Below are 19,953 nucleotides of genomic sequence, written 5' to 3' on the forward strand. Positions count from 1 at the left end.
GTTCTTGTGTGTATGTATATGAGTGTGTGTGTGTGTGTGTGTGTGTGTGCGTGCGCGTGTGAGAAAGAGAGAGAAAGGGAAAGAGAGAGAGATTATTTGTTGTAAAAGGTATATCAGAATTTAACTAAAATTCTATTGCTGGATTTCAGTCTACTTATCTTTAAAAAATTAGACACTTGAACACAGGGACCTAAAACATTCAAAATTATCTTAAATGATTGCAAAAAGTTCCTCGTTTAAAAAAATGTAGACTCATGTATTAGTATCATTTTTTCCATTCTAAGCAAAAGAAAGGCATATGAGTTACATATTTCAGTAAGAATCATGTAAATGTACCTAAATGATAATAAATTACCTTTCCATAAACAGATCATATCAGATCATGTTTTCTTAACATGAGATGATTTAAGTGAACTCAGATCCACAGTTGGTTAAACTATTCTTATAACCTCCTTGTATCTTTAGACAATACACACAAAAATTGTTAATTGATTTTTCTAATAAATATAACAGTTTAGAAAAAAATTAGAAAATGTACACAAAGACATTGAAATTAAAATATTCATAGTACAAATACCTAGACATAGGCAATGCTAACATTTTGGCACCTTTTTATTTTTTTTCTTCTGTGCACATAGTTTGTGTATATATGTATGTACTTTTTTTACACAATGGAATTAAAATTTATGAATTTATTAAATTTTGGAAGCCAGCTTTTTCACTTGACACTATATCATTAATTTTTTTCCATGATGTTAAATATTTGACATAATATTTCATACTGACATGGCATGTATAGATTTCTCATAATTTAAAATTATGGGAATTTTTATTTATGTATATATATATATATATATGTAAATTTATACCTCTTTTACCCATTTCTCCTACCCCCACCATCTGCCTCTAACAATTCTACCAATCTGTTCCCTTTCTGTGGGCTTGTTTTGTCTTAGATTCCCACATCTGAGAGATCAGATGGCATTTGTCTTTCTCTGACTTATTTCACTCTACATAATGCCCTTGAGGTCCATCCATGTTGCCATAAATGGAAAGACTTCATTCTTTTTATGGCTAAGTAACATCCCATCATTCTGTTTTCTTTTTGCTGCTCTAATAGGGTGAGTTCCACTGCCTTGTCTCTGTGTTAGTTGATCCTTTCTTCTGTTTCATCTAGTCTGCCATTGGACTTTTCTAGAATATTTTTCAGTTTCGGTACTGTATTCTTCAGCTCTTTGACTGTTCTTGCGTACTTTCTTATGTTTCCAACTCCTTGTTGAAGTTTTCACTGTGTTCATACATTTTTATCCCCTGCTCAGTGAACATTTTTATGACCATTACCTTGAACTTTTTATCAAACTGATTGCTTAGCTCTCTTTTATTAAGGTTTTCCTCTGAGTTTTTTTCTTGTTCTCTCTCTCTCTCTCTCTCTCTCTCTCTCTGTGTGTGTGTGTTTTAAACATATTCCTCTGTTCTTCATCTTGATTAATTATCTGTGTTAGTTTCTATATAGTTGACAAAACAACCATCTCTCCCAGGGTTGAAGGAGTGGCTCCATGTAGTTGATGCACCCAGTCTCGGTTCTGATTGTCTCTTAAATCTTGTGCTTGTCCAGGCAGTCCATTATATTTTTAATAGCTTCCCATCAGTGAGGATGTGCTAAGACCTGTCAGCATCTCTAAGGAGAGGATCTTAGCACTTGGATTCAGGCAGTTTTGAAGCCAGATCTATAAGCAGCAGCTTTAAAATTATGCAAATATATACTACAAATATATACTGTTCTAGGGCATACAAATGTCCAGACTATCTGGTGGTATACTCTGATTGCAGACACAAAAAGTTGGGGTTCCATATAGTAAAAAAGCTCTTTTCTGAACTCCTGGTGAGCTGCAATAAGTCAGAGGTAGAGTGCCAAGATAGTGTCCACAGCTTGCGCTTCTTGAGAGCATCTCCATAGTTCACTAAGTGTGTGCCAAGCCTGAAGTCCACCTCAGACTGCAGCTCCAGGACAAGCCAAGAATCCTCCTTAACAAAAAGACTGGGGATATGGCTCAATTTGCTATCTGTGCAGTATGCTGGGAGTGGCAGCCAGCCAAGGACTATCTTAGCAATTGCCACAGTCCTGTGGCACCCAGAAATGCAAGCTCCCCCTTGCTACCAGAGCCAGACAATCAAAAGACTTCCTCTGAGCTGCAGCTGCAAAATTCAGAGTGCCAGACATAAAACCAGGGCACCAGCCATGTATAAGACCTGCTATTCTGGAGTGTGATAGAGGGAAAGCACAAAGATAATGCTTGCTCTCTGAGGTCTCTGGAAAGGATCACAGGCAGACCCATGATGTGTGTTTAATTAGAAATCTGTCCCTCAGGCTATAGCCATGAGGATTACTTAATAGGCCTCCTCCACAGAAAGACTGAACTCCTGGATCTGTTGCCTCTTGTTGTGCCCTGGGGGTGGTAGTGATGGTAGCTGTTAATGACTCTCCATTGGTTACAGTCTGGTGGGACCCACAAGCGGAAGCTCCACTGGCTGCCAGAGCCTGGTGAGGCAGAGGTGTCCCCTGACAGCAGTCACAAAATCAGGGCACCAGACAGGAGCTCCTTGCTGGGTATCACTAATTGTTATAATCCCATAGGACCAGGAATGCAAGTTTCCTAGGACTCTTGGCAGTCAAGAGGCATTCCCTGGGTGGCAGCTCCAAAGATCAGGCATTAGAGGCTTATAAAAAGCTTCCTTCTGGGAGATACTGGTGTTCTGGAGCAGGGCAAAAAGAGAGTGCAAAGCTGGCTTCCCCTGGTCTCTGTTCTGGGAGAGTGTTCCAGCAGGCACCTATCTGTGTGTGTGAAATAAGATGCTGGCCCCTCAGGACGAGGCTTTAATATAAGCAGGTTAGCCTCTTTCACTTTGCCTGGGTGCATTCAGCCAGACTTTGGGTATAAAAAACACTTTTCTCTTTCCCTTATAAAGGGTAAAGTCCACCAGATTACTTACTTTTCACTCTACTTAGAGAAACACAATTTTGCATTTGGAACTTATCAAATCCTAACCCTTTGGGGACTCTTAGACATCTAGCACTTTAGTTATAGAATTTCATATGCTTTGAAATCACTGCATTTAAAATGTGAGAAGACTCTAGTCTTCTTGTAATAATATAATTACACATAAGTGTTCAGTGGGTTAGTTAAAAACAGCTGGGTATTAAAAATTCAATGAAAATTTGGTTGAAGTGTAAATGATCCAATTGGATGCTTATTGCACTTTACAGTATATTTTTCTTCTAGATAACCTGCCCCAGCAGCATAACATTATCACTCCTCCTCTCTCTCTCCTCCTTCCTTCAGTCCCTCCTCCTAGGCCTCTTCCTCCCTTTCCTATTCCTTCTTTGTCCTTTTTTAATAGAAACCATTTCTTCATATGAAAGTCTGCCATTTACCAGGGGTAATATTGTCAGGGTGACAAGGCATAATGTGCCATTGTGAATTTAGAGATAGTGGCAGTTTTTCTGATTTTAATTCAAAGTTAATTAACTTTAGTCATTGACTAAATCCAAGTGTGCTTCCTTGGCCTCCCACCAATTTAAATTTCTGATTAAGATTTGAGCTTGGTCATCTATCTCAGCCCTGTGTTTTGTTTAAAATGTTTTATGTGGCACTGCCCTAGCTGCAGTCTTAAATATTCCAAAGATCAAATGCTCTAACACCATGGATTTAAAAATGACCTGAGCTGTGCTTTGTTGAATGCCATGATCTCATCATGGGAAGTACTTAAACACTTTTTAAAACTACAAAATATGAGAATAGGATGAATACATCATACACACATACACAACACACAAAATAGTCCTTCTGAACACTTGGCTGTCCTACTTAGAAATTAATATTTAAACATAAAGTTAGTTTTGAATTTAAAGGACAAAAAAGGTCACCTATGTTTGTTGTTAATTCAACATGTTTATTGGTTATCTATTATGTGCTAAACAATGATTGAGACTTTGAGGAGCTTGTAATGAGCAAGACTAACAAAACTCCCTCCTTAGAAAACTCAGAGTCTAATGAAGAAGACAAACAAGCCAACAATAGTAATAAAGTTAGAAAATTGGTGTAACAGAGATCATACAAGGTATTTGGCTGGTAGAAACAGTGTTCAAATAATGTGTGTTGAATGAGTAACCAAATGAATGAATGAATAAGTATAAAAATGGATATGGCACACGTAGCAGCAACACATCTTTCTAACGGTTGACTAAGGAAGTCTTCTCAAAGGAAGAAGTGTTTAAGTGATGGCCTTAGTAGTTAGCTTAATAAATGGGAAAAAGTATGCTCAAAGCAGAGGGACACTTTTATTGGAAAGTCTGGAGGTGAAGGAGACCTTGCTGGGTTCAGAAAAGTACTAGACGTTGAACAAATAGTAAGGGGAGAAGTCTCAGAGGCAGTTTGAGATGTGGGAGGGAGTCAGCACATACAGAGTGTTATAAAACCTTCCTCTGGGGCATGAAACTGGCTTATGAGACCCAGAGGTTCAGGAATTAGCCCAAAGTCTGTAACAGCAATTAAATAAACTATTTCACCCATCTCCCTACCACCTCCCATCTAGTAACCATCAGTTTGTTCTCTATAGTTAAGAGTCTGTTTCTTGGGTGAAATAGGCAATAGGGATTAAGAAGCATACTTATTGTGATGAGCACTGGATGAATTACTGTAATTCAAGTAATATACTGGAATATATTACTTTGACTATAGTACAAATTACTATATTGTACACCTGAAACATAAAAAAATAAATGAACTTCAAGGCTATAATGAGTTGGCTATAGCCTCATGTTCTCCCTAGTTTACCTGCTAATTCTTTTACATTAGTTATTAGGTTAATCTAGTTCTCCTGCTCAAATCAGAATATCAAGAGATACAATGTTTTAAAGATAAATCAACAGAAAAAAATTTGTATTCAAATGGAATTTTGTTAAATGCTATACATTTAGCAATATATACTGCTAAAAATTATAGCCCCAAAGACAATGAGGCCAATATGTAAAATAAAGTCAATACCTTACATTTCTTGTTCTTGGACCTTCTAAATAGTTTTAGTTTTATTTAAATAAGCAATCTGCAAGTTCTAAGAAAGCCATTCACTTGCTCAAACTACTGCTCTTAGACTGTTAGAGGCATGTCTGGCTGGCCCAGTTGATAGAGCACTTGACTTTTGATCTCAGAGTTGTGAGTTCCAGCCCCACCTTGGGAGTAGAGTTTATTTTGAAGAAGAAGAAGAAGGAGGAGAAGAGAAGGAGAAGGAGAAGGAGAAGGAGAAGGAGAAGGAGAAGAAGAAGAAGAAGAAGAAGAAGAAGAAGAAGAAGAAGAAGAAGAAGAAGAAGAAGAAGAAGAAGAAGAAGAAGAATGTATAAGTTGGGATGGGGCAGAGGAGTAAAAGGCTCTTCTGGGCAAGGAGCCTTCTAATAGAAGTCTATTTTGAATCATTCAAAAATATTTCTTGAGTGCCTACTCAGGGTTTCACCTGAGTGAAATTTTACTATTCTAAATCTCTCTTTGCCCAACTCTAATGTAAGAAAACTTGAGGGCCTTTTTTCTCAACATCAAACTGCAACTATTATTAAAAGCCTTAGTTTACATCATTCAGAAGTATCCTAGGGTAGGCGAAATAAAATGATGAATGAGAAATCAGCTTACTTACCTTAAATCCAGCAAGTACTTATGTGGATTATTCAAACAATACAATAGGTGTTAATATCATACTTAGTTATGTGACACAAAACCTTACATTTTCAAACGCTTGAAATCATTTTATTTTCTGATACTCTGAAGATCCAAAAAGAGTAAAGAATCTATATATATATTTGGTTGCAATTATAATAAGGATTTGAGATATGTAGACCAAATTTAATGAATAATAAACCATCTGGAAATGACTCAATTTATAAATATTACTTTGGTCATGGCTTCTATTTTGAAGAGGAAGTATAAATTTTATAATGTACTTTTTTGGTTACTAAATTGAGGCATTGTCTTATTGAATAATATCAATAAATTCTCCCGTAAATTTCCATTTTGAGTGATGGGAGATTTCAACTTGGCAGGGTCAAAGTTATTTAGACTTTAGAACATCTATGAGAAAACATTTCTTAAGTCATTATAAGGCATAATACTAGAGGTTTCCAATTTTTTTCAAGAAATTGCTAACATCCACCAAAGGGTATAACAATTTCCTCTGCTTTTTTAAAAAGTGGGTTCTGAACCCAGTGTGGAGCCCAACACAGGCTTGAACTCACATCCCTAAAATCAAAGCCTGAGATCAAGAGGGAGATGCCTAACCAACTGAGCCACCTGGGCCCCCTTCCTCTGCTTTTTAATTAGGCTTCCCCCACTCCTTGAACATTGAATCACTTTCCTTTTTATTTTGCATATTTATAACTCTTTTTGGTGGCTTTTCTGGTCTCAGTACACTGATTAGTTCCTTCCAATTATTGATTAATTGTTACAATCATTAGTTAATCCCTGTTTTCAGAAACAACTGTTTTATCTCACAGACACCCCCACCTATTTGGCGCCTTCCGGAAGTAGATTGACCTGTAGAGAAACAGTCACGAGAGCAAGACATGTTCTGAGAGGCAATAATTTAGAATAGACTAATAAGTGGGTTTCTGGTCCTAATTTAAATGACTTATAAATTTACATTTTCAAGCATTGCTATTTGCACAGAAATCAATGATCCAAAATCACTAGGAAGAAAAAATAGTTACTGGCAAATCTGACCTAAATGTAGTTATTTTGTTTTAATTTAAATGTTTCAGCATTTAGGCTGTGAATGCCAGCATTTGACTATGGAATATATTATGTTGACTATGGAATATATTACTTTGACTCTCACAGACTTTTTGATTTCTTACGGCATATTTCAGCCAGCAGTTAGTAACTCAAGTGCTCCTCAAACAGGATTCTGAATTGTCCCAAAACAGTGTGGCTTCAGGAGATCTGAAGGGTCGCCTAAGGGAAGCATCTTCCTGGAGAATTACTTGATTTGGCAGGATTTAGGGCAGCCTCTCCTCTGCCCTTCTCTGACTGGTTCCATTGTCCAGAGAGATCATGGGGATTTCCTGTGGGAGAGCCTCTGTTTGACGGTGAGGGCATAAGCTACAGACAAGACAACCACTTATTGCCACATTGACCTGACCTACTAAATGCATTGGATTCTTTCCTTTCTTTATTTTTATTTTATTTTTTAAATATTTTATTTATTTATTTATTTATTTATTTATTTATGAGAGACACCCAGAGAGAGGCAGAGACATAGGCAGAGGGAGAAGTAGGCTCCCTGTGAGGAGCCCAATGGGGGGCTCCATCCCAGGACCGCAGGATCACGCCCTGGGCCGAAGGCAAATGCCCAACCACTGAACTGCCCAGGCGTCCCTGGATTTTTTTCTTTAATATTACACAGCAACTGCTGGTGACTAAACAAAGAAACAAAAACTTCAGTTGTTAAGCACTTTTATCAAAGACTTAGCTTATAGTAATAATAATGATTGATTTTTGGACCAAAACTGACATGTTGAGAATTTTTTTTTTAAATCTCAGTGGATCTGAAACTTTTAGAGCTGAAAAATGGCTTCTAGTTCTAGTCTCTCATTTTGTAAATAAGTAAATGGGGGCCTCAAGAAAATAAAAACAGGAAGCAAAATACAAATGGTAATGGAGCTTATGGTAGAAGGTGGAAATATGGGTTATTTTTCCTTTATTACCACTTTATTGTGGTAACCATATTTTTATAATGACAAGAAGTGGTTTATAATTCACAAGGCAATGGCATGTGTCCTTTTAAATGAGCCTTCCACTCTTTAGGCTGATTCTGCAGAGAAGCTGAGAGAATATGGCCTTTCCCACATCTGTAGCCATCCTGTGCTGGTAACCAGGACCAGGTCTTGCCCCCTCATAGCACCTCCAAAACCACCTCCCGTACCTGCCTGGAAACTCTTTCGTCAAAAAAAGGAAACTGTGATAACAGATGAAGCTCAAGGTATGGTTCGTGTGTTGTCTGAAAATCTTTCTAATGAGCATTTCTTTATATGAAGGCCTAATAGTTTCATTTGTGATGAGAGATGTATAGGGTATCATTGTCATTGTGATAGAAAATGGTTTGTAGTAAATAATAGAAAAAATATTTAAATAGTATATCTAAGTGAAATCACTCTAGAGTGCCCTGTGGCACATAGTCTTTGAAGTAACTGATTTATATTTAGAATAGAAACTGACTTTTACTTAGAATATAAGAATGGAACTTCCACCCTGGACTGGCTCCTGTGTGAACATTGTCATAAGCCACCATGAATGGCTTTTGTGCCAGAAATACAGAAGTTCCCTTGGGCTGAGGGTGGGGTGGAGGACTGTGGTTGCCTGGCTCTTATTCTTAGTTCACTTCTAACTTCCTCACAATCTTCATCTCATCCTTCACTCCTTCACTGTTCTTTCTCTCCAAGTCTCTAGTCTTAACTCCATTTTTTCATGAGCACCAAGTTTGAATGGCAAAAGAAATGAGTGAGGGCATTAATAAAAAAAAAATTAACACAGATGTATGAATCTGCGGAGACAGGATTAAAAGAAAAAAAACAATACTTTAAAAATTATGGCCCAGCAGAATAACACACGATTTTTGTTCAGGCAACATCTGCAGTGTTTCTGAGGCTAATTTAGGCCTTATGGAGATATATGCTTGCGTGCGTGCGGGTATATATATTTATTTCTCATTCCAGAAAACTTAAATTGTCTTTGTTCAAAAATGTTTTTTTTTTTTAAGTCCTTTGTGTTTGCTTGCTTTTGAATTTTCTCCCTTTGTCTTTGCTGATTGCTCATTGTTTTCTAATCATATTCATCCAGCCACAGTAGTTCTAGGGGTTATTGCATTAGAGACTTGTGTTCATGGGCCTGTTACCTGAATGAACAATGGAGGCAAAGCCACAATGAACATACCTAGTGCCGATTTACTGATGGCATTGCTGTGAAGCTTCTGAGTATGCTTTAAGCGTTTGGTCCCATGCAGCAAGGCTTATCCCCCTCTGGATGGTGCTTGCTCCTGCTACTGAATCAAGTCATCCATGGTGACCTGAGAACCTTGTCTTTGTCACAATGTGATACGTAAGTCTCAGTGGTACTCAGGATCCTAAAACAGCAATGGCCACATAGATGGGAATATTTACCTGGTCCCTGCCTCCTTTTTCCAACCATAATTTACATGTTTTTAAAATACAAATTACAACTGTTAACCATGTAATTTTCCTTACATTTGTTTTCTACGTACATGATACAACCAGTCCAGCTGGTAGTAAAAGTTTTCTAGCACAACATGTTAGATCTTTGCCAGAAAAGAACAAAGATTAAAGAAATATCTGATTTGGATGGAAAGAAGAAATGGTCAATTAGTTTTGTTTTGTTTTTAATTAGCCTATCTGCATCTCTCTCCTGCTTGATTATTTCATTTCTTTATATCCTCTGAGCTTCTGTAGTAAGCTGTTGGTGCCAAATGCTGCTTTATAGGAACTGTCCAGTTTTTATTCTTCCCGCCCTTCCTTCTATTGTCTTTCCTGTTCTGTCTTTCTGAACCAACGATCAGCATTCACATGATGCTGGAAAGGAAATCTTTTGCTTTTAAATGCTGTATTTTAATTCAATGTGTAGAGCCACACTTAAAATGGTTGTTCATTCAGAGCATCAAATAATAGTCAAATGAAGGGGAAAAATATTGAACATACAGGCCTTTGCTGATTTCACTACCCATTGTAGTGTAATCCTAGGTAAGTGATGGCTCTAGTTGTTTGTTTTTTGGTTTTTAGTTTCTTTCTTTTTTCTTTTCTTCTTCTTTTTTTTTGATGGCTCTAGTTTAAGCTGGGTTAGAAAACCTGAAATTGGTGGGATTCCATAACTGTGGTGTACCACCTGCAGGCTCACCCTGTAATTATCTTTCTTCTTTCTATTTGGCTTAATATTTAAGGTGAAAATTAACAGGAGTTAGCAGGACAATTAACAGGGAGGGGAAAAGAGAGAGAGAAAGAGAGATTATTTTAGAGGTTACTGTGGAAAAAGCAGAGAAAAGTATGTATTTGTGTCAAAGCTTCACTTTTTTCTCTCCCAATAGTTATCCTTCCTACTGTTGGAGGAACTTTTGTTAAAACAATCATCTCTATGTGAGTGCTTGGGCTCTGTGCCATATCCATGGAGAATTTCTTCCTCCTTGATCAATTTCAGACTCCTTTAGAAGGATCCACAGAGTATCCACTCCTTTAGGAGTGGATCCTTTCTTGATTCATTGCTTTCTTTTCTACCTCTAACCTCTACTTTGTTATATTTTTCTGTTCTTTTACTACCATCTCCAGGTAATAGTCTGCATTTCTTCTTCATGTTTCAGCAATTGTGTTGCAGAAGTTAACTCAAAGAATGCAGATTTTAATGAAAAACTTTTAAAGAAGTAGCAGTAAATGTCCAGCAAGGAGACATAGCTAACTTCTCCCTTGAGACTTCATTGTTTCACATCATGAGTCTGGAAAGCAACGGAGAAGCAGACTTTAAAAATCTAATATCGGGATCCCTGGGTGGCGCAGTGGTTTGGCGCTTGCCTTTGGCCCAGGGCGCGATCCTGGAGACCCGGGATCGAATCCCACGTCGGGCTCCCGGTGGATGGAGCCTGCTTCTCCCTCTGCCTGTGTCTCTGCCTCTCTCTATATCTCTGTGACTATCATAAATAAATAAAAATTAAAAAAAAATAAAAATCTAATATCGTCAGGATCTATATGGCCTTTCAATAAAAAAAAAAAAACAACTATTTATCCTAGTATAGTCCTAGTTACTTCTTTTGAAATTTGCTGGATAAATAGCTAATCTAATCAGCACTACAATAGAGGTTAAGTTATGTGTTTAATCTTGGAAGATTAAAAAACAAAAGAACATCATACCACTTGTTTCTTTTAGAACTAATAATAAAGAAGCCTGAACAATTTCTTGAAATTTCAAGTCCATTTTTGAATTATAGGATGACTCCATTTACAATTCCAACAGAAACGTAAGTATGTTAACATTCTTTCCCACAAATACATCTTGCTGACAAATGAAGTATTTTGTGAATTGTGTGGTTAAAAATTTATGCCTTGGTTACAGGTAGAGACTAAAGCTTGTATCACTGCAATGATTATAGGAAAACAGTATTCTTAGATTCTTTTTCACAGTAATAAATAGCTAAGATAAATTCTGAATACATTAAAATAAAGCTAAATAAAAATTAAAAAAAAAAAAAAAAGGGATCCCTGGGTGGCGCAGCAGTTTGGTGCCTGCCTTTGGCCCAGGGCGCGATCCTGGAGACCCAGGATCGAATCCCACGTCGGGCTCCCGGTGCATGGAGCCTGCTTCTCCCTCTGCCTGTGTCTCTGCCTCTCTCTCTCTCTCTCTCTCTCTCTCTGTGACTATCATAAATAAAAATTAAAAATAAAATAAAGAAAAGAAATAAAGCTTAACTATGCCTGGCTCTACAGCTTTGGCTACTGTTTTAGAACGGTAAAGTCTTTTGTTTTACGTAAACATTAGCACTAACAAATGCTTTTGGTTATTAATTGATACTGAAATTATAAGAGCAGATGATTGCCATAGAAACCAGGGAGACGAAGTGTGTTACTCTTAGGGGGGAAAAACAACTTAAATAGAACAACAAGGATAATCAAGAAGTAAAAGGAGGAAGTGGAGGAGAAGGAATCCAAATATACTAATGTTTGACAATGACAAAAGAGATAGAAAGCAAGATTGTTATCTTGGATTTAAAATTTCTAATGAGTTCAGAGAAGCGAACAGAAGTCTGCAAGTAGCAATAATGAAAAGAAAGAGTGAGTGACATCAGTGGAGGATATGATTATTACCACTAAAGTTATGGTAATTTGTTACACAGCCATAGGCAACTAATACATGGGCATATACATGTGTCAAAGATTACTAAATTTATACTCTGAATTTATACTGTTAACTGTACATCAATAACACTGTAATACATAAAAATTAATAATATGTAAATATGTAAATGGTTTTTAAAAATCAAATAGGGATTCTAGGAATTCAAGAGTTCACAGAATACAATAATAACTGAAAAGAAGAATTCAGCGGATGTGTTTCATCAGACACTAGATACAGCAAAAAAGACAACTAGCAAAATGGAAAACTAGATCAGAAACAATATCCAGACTGAAGGATGAGACCAAACATAAATCAATAAATGAGTAAAAATGCAGTAAAAACAAATGGGACAAGTTGAAAAAGACCAACATACTAGCAAGTGAATCTAAGAAATAAAGGATGGAGAGATGGGGGAATAATCACAAACTAAAAATATAATGGGAAAATATCCCCCCCACCCAAAAAAAAAATCAGGTCAAGATTCAGGCAGTTCTGAAATCAAGCAATTTAAGTACAAAGAAAACTGCAACTAGACACAGAGTAAAACCGAAGACAGATACAGTACAGTGGTCTGTAGGTATAAAGTGAAAGGAGTTCTGTCTTACAAACTAACATGCATGAATGTCACACACACAAATATGAGACCCCAGAAGTCTGGTGTGAAAAGTACACGGTTGCTTTTAATTATTCTACTAACAGACACTATGCAAAGAATAAAAAGCAATCCATGGTATTGGAAGTCATGATGGTGATTGTGGTGAGGAGGACTGTCCATGCTTGGGACACACAAGGTAGGACAAGGGGGTGCTGACACATTAGCATCCATGATCTGAATAATGGTGACATGGCCATGCTTACTTTGAGATTTTTCAGCTAGTTTTACATTTATGTTTTGGTCCTTTTTTTGAATGTCTTTTAAACTTAAGTAAAATTTTATGACACATTTTGAAGGGCTTAGATGAGAGTGACCATTAGCTATGGGTTAGCCTTCCTTGAAGGTGTTGAGATCCATGACAGGAATGTCAACTGATGAAAAAAAGCATTCAAAATTGAGATCAGTTCATTGTATTGTTTTACTTTTAGACCCTCTTGACATCACAACCAGTTAAGTTACATTTTATGAACTCTAAGTTGAAAATATTAGAGATTCTTCAAGTCGTTTGCCTTCAAGGCTCTTATCAGTTCTATCCACCAACAAGTGACTGCTGAAAAGTGGGTTAGGAGGGACCTCTAGGCAACAGTGTGACCGGATGGCTGGCAGTTAGCAACGTCAAGCTTTGAGGGACAGCTTTATCAATCAAAAAGACAGTTTGCTGCTACTTTGACTTCCAAAATTTGTTACTGTTACTAATTTGTAGATCTACTTTTCCTCAAACTTCTGTTTGAATTTTTCATAAAATCTTATTTTATACCTAGAGCTACTAATTTCCATTAAAATTTTAAATAAATTTAGTTTTGCCAAATTTAAACATTTTAAATGGCATTTACTACAACACTATTTTGTTATCTCCTTAAGTACTTTAAAAGCCAAAAATCATAGCAAATAAAATCTTGCCTAGTATTTAAATCCTTATAGAAGTTTAAATAGTCAAACATAAGTATTTTGAGAACCTTAGTTTTTCTTATGTATGTTATTAGTTTTTACAAACCAAAATTTTCTTGTACCTTGTAATTTAATCATGAAGCTAAAATTAAACATGCTATACATTGAAAGCCTAATTTGCTCTGAGCCACCCAAGTGTCCCTAAATGATTTCTCCATTCCAACTGATTTTTAATTATTATCTTGCAACTGATTGAGATTGCATACTAATCAGAGATTTTGTGGATTTTGAGAGCCAGAGCTGCAGACCACCAGGACAAATTTTCTCATGATCCAAAATGCCATACCCAGACTTCTAGAATTTCTGTGCCAGTAGGCACCACAAATGGATTGGTTTCATAGTCCGAATTCCCTGAGTTATTCCCTTCCTTGATTTCCTTAGGCCTTATTTCAGCTTTATTATCCGGTCAAGGTGAATGGAAGTCTACAATCCAGATGTAGGTTATAGACTTTGACACCTGATTGGATTCAACTATTTTAGTTACAATTTGAATCTGTTATAAATTTCCTAGCTTATTTATTCAATCTGGCAGAGCCAAAAACAAAAATATGTGAATGACATTTCATCCTACACAAAAGAAAGGTCCCTTATCCTGCTTTGCTGTGCAATCAGAGTTCTCAGGTCAACATGAGTGCAAGCTCTTTTTTATGGCAAGTCTTTGGGAGTGACTGTATCACAAGTGCTTTTCCCTGGAACACTGTCTCTGTAGCAACATGCCAAATCTGGCCCTTCCTGGCTCCTGGCCTAAAGGGAATCCGAGCTCACAAATATGTTTGTGCTACCCTCTAGTGGCAGTTTCAGGTAAACCAGAGATACTTAGCTTGAGGTGAATTGAGAACTATGAACACTAGAAGGGGGAAAAAAAAGAGAAAGTTTAGGAAGTCTGTATACATGAAACTTAATTTTATCTTTGAAAAATACTTAACCTAAAACGTATTTACTATAACAAATGTCTTTTTATTGTGCCTATAAACTTTTAGGTATGACAATGGCAATTCAAAAGGTCACATCAAGCAATTAACTTGAAAGGAAATACTGTACACTTCAGTAGCTAGTATGAAGGTCACAGTTAAAAAGTGCTCAAGACTCACAATTAAATTTCTGACTCTGAGCCTCATTTCACAGATACATTACTCAGATGTTGAATTAAGTCAAGTCCAAATGTCAAATCTGATCGCCAACATTTAAAAATGACAATAGTTTTAAAAGCATATTCCAGAAAATTTTTACACCAGTGCGTTGACTGACAGAGATATTTCTTCAGTAGTGTAGAAAGCAACTCCATGTTTTTTTTTAAAGATTTATTTATTTATTTATGAGAGAGAGAGAGAGAGAGAGAGAGAGAGAGAGAGGCAGAGACACAGGCAGAGGGAGAAGCAGGCTCCATGCAGGGAGCCTGACAGGGACTCGATCCTGGGACCCCAGAATTGCACCCTGGGCCAAAGGCAGGCGCCAAACTGCTGAGCCACCCAGGGATCTCCCCAAGTCCATGTTTTTAACATGAAATAAAAATTTGTTGTTGGATGTAAAAGGAGGAGATGATAAAATGAAAAAAAATCAGAATTTTCCACTGTTGACACAATTGCTGCTACTGGATATACAATGCATTGTCATTCAGCCATAAAAAAGAAGGAAATCTTGCCATTTGTGATAACATGCATGGACTTTGAGGGCATCCTGCTAAGTAAAATAAGTGAGACAGAGAAAGATGATTACCATGTGATCTCACTTATATGTGGAATCGAAAAAATCAAAAACAAAAACAAACACCCAGGATACAGAGAACAGATTGATGGTTGCCAGAGGAAAGGGGTGGGTGAAATGGGCAAAGTGGGGTCAAAAGATAGAAACTTCTAGTTATAAAATAAATAAATCATGAGGTCCAATGTACAGCATGCTGCCTGTAGTTAACAATGCTGTATTGTACGTTAGAAAGTTGCTAAGATAGTAGATCTTAAGAGTTCTCATCACAAGGAAAAAAACCCTACAACTATGTGTGATGATGGATGTTAACGAGACTTGTGTCATCTTACAATATATACGAATATCCAATTACCATGTTGTACACCTGAAACTAATATAATGTTAATTATATGGCAATTATACCTCTATAAAAACTGCAATTATTTATTAGTAACTTTAAATAAGAAATTAAGGTAACAGAAGTTTTTTTTTTTCCATTAGTCATTTTGTACAATCTTTTATTAAGAAAGGTGTGCCTTCAGGATTTGGTTTATCATCCCTGACTGAAAATGATGAAACCACCATTATTAGCCAGCCAGACTTAAGCCAATTGACAGGAACAGTATCTCAGGTAACTATGTTACTCTTATTATTGATCCAATTATTTATTTTTTTAAGAGAATATTTTATTTATTTATTTGAGAGTGATTGAGAGAGAGAGAGAGAGCACAAGTGAGGGGGAGAGGCAGAGAGAGAGGGAGAAGCAGGTTCCCTGCTGAGCAGAGAGCCACATGGGGCTCGATTCCAGAACCCCGGGTTCATGATCTGAGCTGAAGGCAGACGCTTTATAGACTGAGCCACCCAGGTGCCCCATTAGTAAAATTCTTAATTATAAAATATTTTTTCTTAAATTATGAAATATACACAAAAGACTGTATAATATGCATCTGGACAGAATAAAGAAAACTATGAAAATAAACTTTTTAGTTAGAAAGTGGCATATTCATTCCTTACAGAAGTCCCCTGTGCCTCTTCCAGATTGTATCTCCTAACTACCATTCAGAGTTTGGTGTTAATCAAGTCCATACTCTTCTAATTTTGCCAATTATGTTTATATTTATTAACAATATAACCTTAGTTTAATTGTTAAATAATTTTATTTAAATGGACCCTTATATTAATGCTTCTGGGGCTTCCTTTACTTAACATCGTTTATGAGATTTGCCTTTTGTTGTGTGTCATAGTTTATTCATTTGACTGGTTGAAGGAATTTAATATACAACCAACCTACTTTTTTCTTAATCTTTCACACTGTTAATGAATGACTACATTCATTGTTTCTTGTTTCTTTTTTCCTCTTTCAAATTTAAATTCTAGTTAGTTAACGTAAAATGTAATGTTGGTTTCAGGAGTAGAGTTTAGTGATTCATCACTTGTATACAACACCCAGTGCTCATCACAAGTTGCCTCCTTAATGCCCATCACCCTTCTAGTCTGTTTCCCACCCACATCCTTCCATCAACCCTCAGTTTGTTCTCTATTAAGCATCTCCTATAGTTTGCTTCCCTCTCTCTTTTTTTCCTCTTCCCATATATTTATCTGTTTTGTTTCTCAAATTCCACATATGAGTGAAATCATATGGTATGTCTCTCTGACTGACTTATTTTGCTTAGCACATAATACCTCTAGCTCCATCCATGTTGTTGAAAGTGGCAAGATTTTGTTGTTTTCACTGGCTGAGTAATAGTCTATGGTGTGTATGTGTGTGTATATAGTGAGTGTATCTGATATATAGATAGATAGATAGATAGATAGATAGATACCTATCTATCTATCTATATATCTCACATCTTCTTTAGCCATTCATCTGTTGATGGACAGCTTGTCTCTTTCCGTAGTTTGGCTATTGTTGATACTGCTGCTATAAACAGTGGGAGATGCTTGTTTCTTACTTTTATGAGCAGTAATACCACAACTATTCTTTTTTTTTTTTTAATACCACAACTATTCTTGCATGTCCCTGTACACATGTCTCAGAGAGTTTCCTTAGTTCCAGGGTTTGTGAACTTCTTTGTATCATGACTCCCTTTGCCAATTTTGTAGAACATTAACACACAATGAAGACAGTGCATCTGTGTCTGTATATTAGTTGATTATTGATGATAGGGAACAGTGGAAAGCAAAATAGCTGTTTGGGTTAGCACCATGAGAACACATAACTTCACTGTTTGGTAGTGAAATGACCACTAAATATAGTTGCCAAATGGTTGGACAGCTACAGGTCACAGGATTATCTGTAGCAAGTAACACATGACTACTTGAAAACTAACAACAGGCCTCATAACTGCAGTTTCAGAGTAGTGATCAACACATGTGACATTTTAAGACGTTTGCAACAACAGTAATAATATGTAAGATACTGTGATTTCTTTCATAGGTAAGGTCACAGTTATTGCTAATAACATTGTGACTATTTACCTGGATTGATAAATTGGGGACTGAAGAAAATACTGAACTTGAACTAAAGATGAATTTTTTTCAACCATCCATTTTCCTGAATTCCTGAAATTTTAACCATGGGCCCCAAGGGACACACTAGACAAGGAAACCCTGCTCCAGGATATAAATCTGGGAGCATGATCAATGAATCATAGGGCATTCAGCAATTTAACATGCCGAACAATTTTCTAATACAGGTGTATCAATATTTACTTCTGTCAGCCCTGGACAAGAATTTTCTTTGCACCACATCCTGGCCAACGCTGATAATGCCTGATATTTCAACTTTTGCTAGTGTGGTGGGTGTAAAAGGGTGTTTGTTTTTAAATAGGTAATATGTTCACATATTCAAAAATAAAAATATAAGGGGTGCCTGGGTAGCACAGTCAATTAAGTGTCCAACTCTTGATTTCAGCTCAGGTCATCATCTCAAGGGCATGAAATCAATCCCTGCTCAGCAGAGAGTCTGCTTGGGATTCTCTCTCCCATTTCCTTGGCCACTCTTGCTCATATAGTCTGTCTCTCAAATAAATAAGTAAATCTTTAAAAAAAATTTTAAAAATAAAAATATAAAGCTACATGAAGAAGTCTTGTTTCCATTAATATACTTCTCCATTTTCACTGCTGTGGGCTCTGTAGGACACTTTCTGGGTTTTATTATGTAAATTCAGAGAAACACACATGCAATATTCCTTAACCTCCCATTTTCTATTCAAAATTTAACAAAGGAGTTTTTACTTAATACATACTGGAGATAATTTCATATCTATACATAAAGAGTGTCTTTATTCTTAAAGTTGAATAATGTTTCATTATGTGAATGAACCGTAGTTTATTTTGCTAACTTCTCTAGATGACATAAGATACCTTGCAGGGCATGCCATTGCATACAGGTAAACAATTTTTTTTTTTTTAGTATTAGTTGAAAAGCAGATTAACAAATGATAATTCTGGTAAGAAGAATTAATAGATTTTAACATTTTTAAATTTTTTCTTTGGTTTTAAGCTATTCCATGAAATAATTTTTAAAAGTCAAAAACATTATTAAAAATAATAAATCTGTCTTATCCCTCCTCAATATTGGCCTTAGTCTTCCCCTCTAGAGAGTCAATTACTTTTATTTTTTTGTATTTCTTCTGGTTTGTATCTATTTGTAAATAGTAGGCCTTATGAAGACAGAGATGATGATTTTATCATCATCACACTGTTTTTCTCTCAACACTGGTGAATATACCTAGCATATGGCAGACACCATTACATATTTACTGAATGATGAGGTTCTTTTATTTCTTGATCTGTCAATTTAGATATTATCCATTGCAGAAGATGAGGATTTAGCACTCCTGTCCTCACTCACCATGGCGAATCTCCACTTCCTTCTGTCTTCCAGATTTATTTGTTGAATCAATATTCTAGCTATGTAAGGATTATTACTGTGGAGGCAAATACAATGGCATTTCTTATACAGCCTTTGTACAAGCTAATTACTGCATTTTTTCCATTTGATTACTTTTCTATGAAACATTAGTAAACCTTCCCAAATATGAAAGAGAGAGAAAGAAAGAAAGAAAGAAAGAAAGAAAGAAAGAAAGAAAGAAAAAGAATTAATTAATTTCTTCTAACAAAAAAAATTAATTTCCTCTAAAGACTGTTGGGCACACACAAACTCTAGGTGTTCTATAAATGCCAGTGTGTTCCTGGAGACAAACCCCTTCACCCCAGAATCCTTTGCTGTCTTGCTCCAGTTCAAATGAATGCAACCTTATATCTGTCATCTTGAGACTTTCTTTTGTCTCTCCCTGATGGATTTCTTATTTCCTGAAAACTATGTTCTTCTTCTAGATTATAACCTAATTTTCAAGAGGTGTATTTTCCAAAACTTCTGGAGAAAAGATGTGTAGAAAGTGGAAATAATGCGAATTTATATGCTTGTAGTAGTCTATAATCCACCTTCCACCTGATTTATATTTTGGTGGGATATAGATTCTAGTTCAGAAGTAATTTCTTTCAGAATTTTGAAGTTCTTCCTTAACCCCTTGTTCTAACTTCAAGCATTGCTTTCCTTTTTTTCTTCTTTTTTAAAACTTTACTGAATATCACCACACACACACATACACACACACACAAAGTAGAATAGGTTAACTATGTTAGGTGATGAGTTTGAAAATTATCTTTTTTTTTTTTAAGAGTTAGGGGAGGAGCAGAGGGAGAGGGAGAGAGAATCCTAAACAAGCTCCA

At 36.2% G+C, this 19,953-nt stretch overlaps 1 protein-coding gene across 1 annotated transcript in view; it reads left to right on the forward strand.

The window, feature by feature from the left end:
• Positions 1-19,953, forward strand: part of ADGB (androglobin) — a 157,608-nt gene that overhangs the window by 57,941 nt on the left and 79,714 nt on the right. The window contains exons 11-13 of the mRNA XM_055311188.1: positions 7,848-8,022; positions 10,965-11,055; positions 15,718-15,847. Of these exons, the coding sequence (XP_055167163.1) occupies positions 7,848-8,022; positions 10,965-11,055; positions 15,718-15,847 (396 nt within the window). The remainder of the gene's footprint in view (positions 1-7,847; positions 8,023-10,964; positions 11,056-15,717; positions 15,848-19,953) is intronic.

Source organism: Nyctereutes procyonoides, unplaced genomic scaffold, assembly GCF_905146905.1.
Source record: "Nyctereutes procyonoides isolate TBG_1078 unplaced genomic scaffold, NYPRO_anot_genome, whole genome shotgun sequence".
Classification (NCBI taxonomy): Eukaryota; Metazoa; Chordata; class Mammalia; order Carnivora; family Canidae; genus Nyctereutes; species Nyctereutes procyonoides.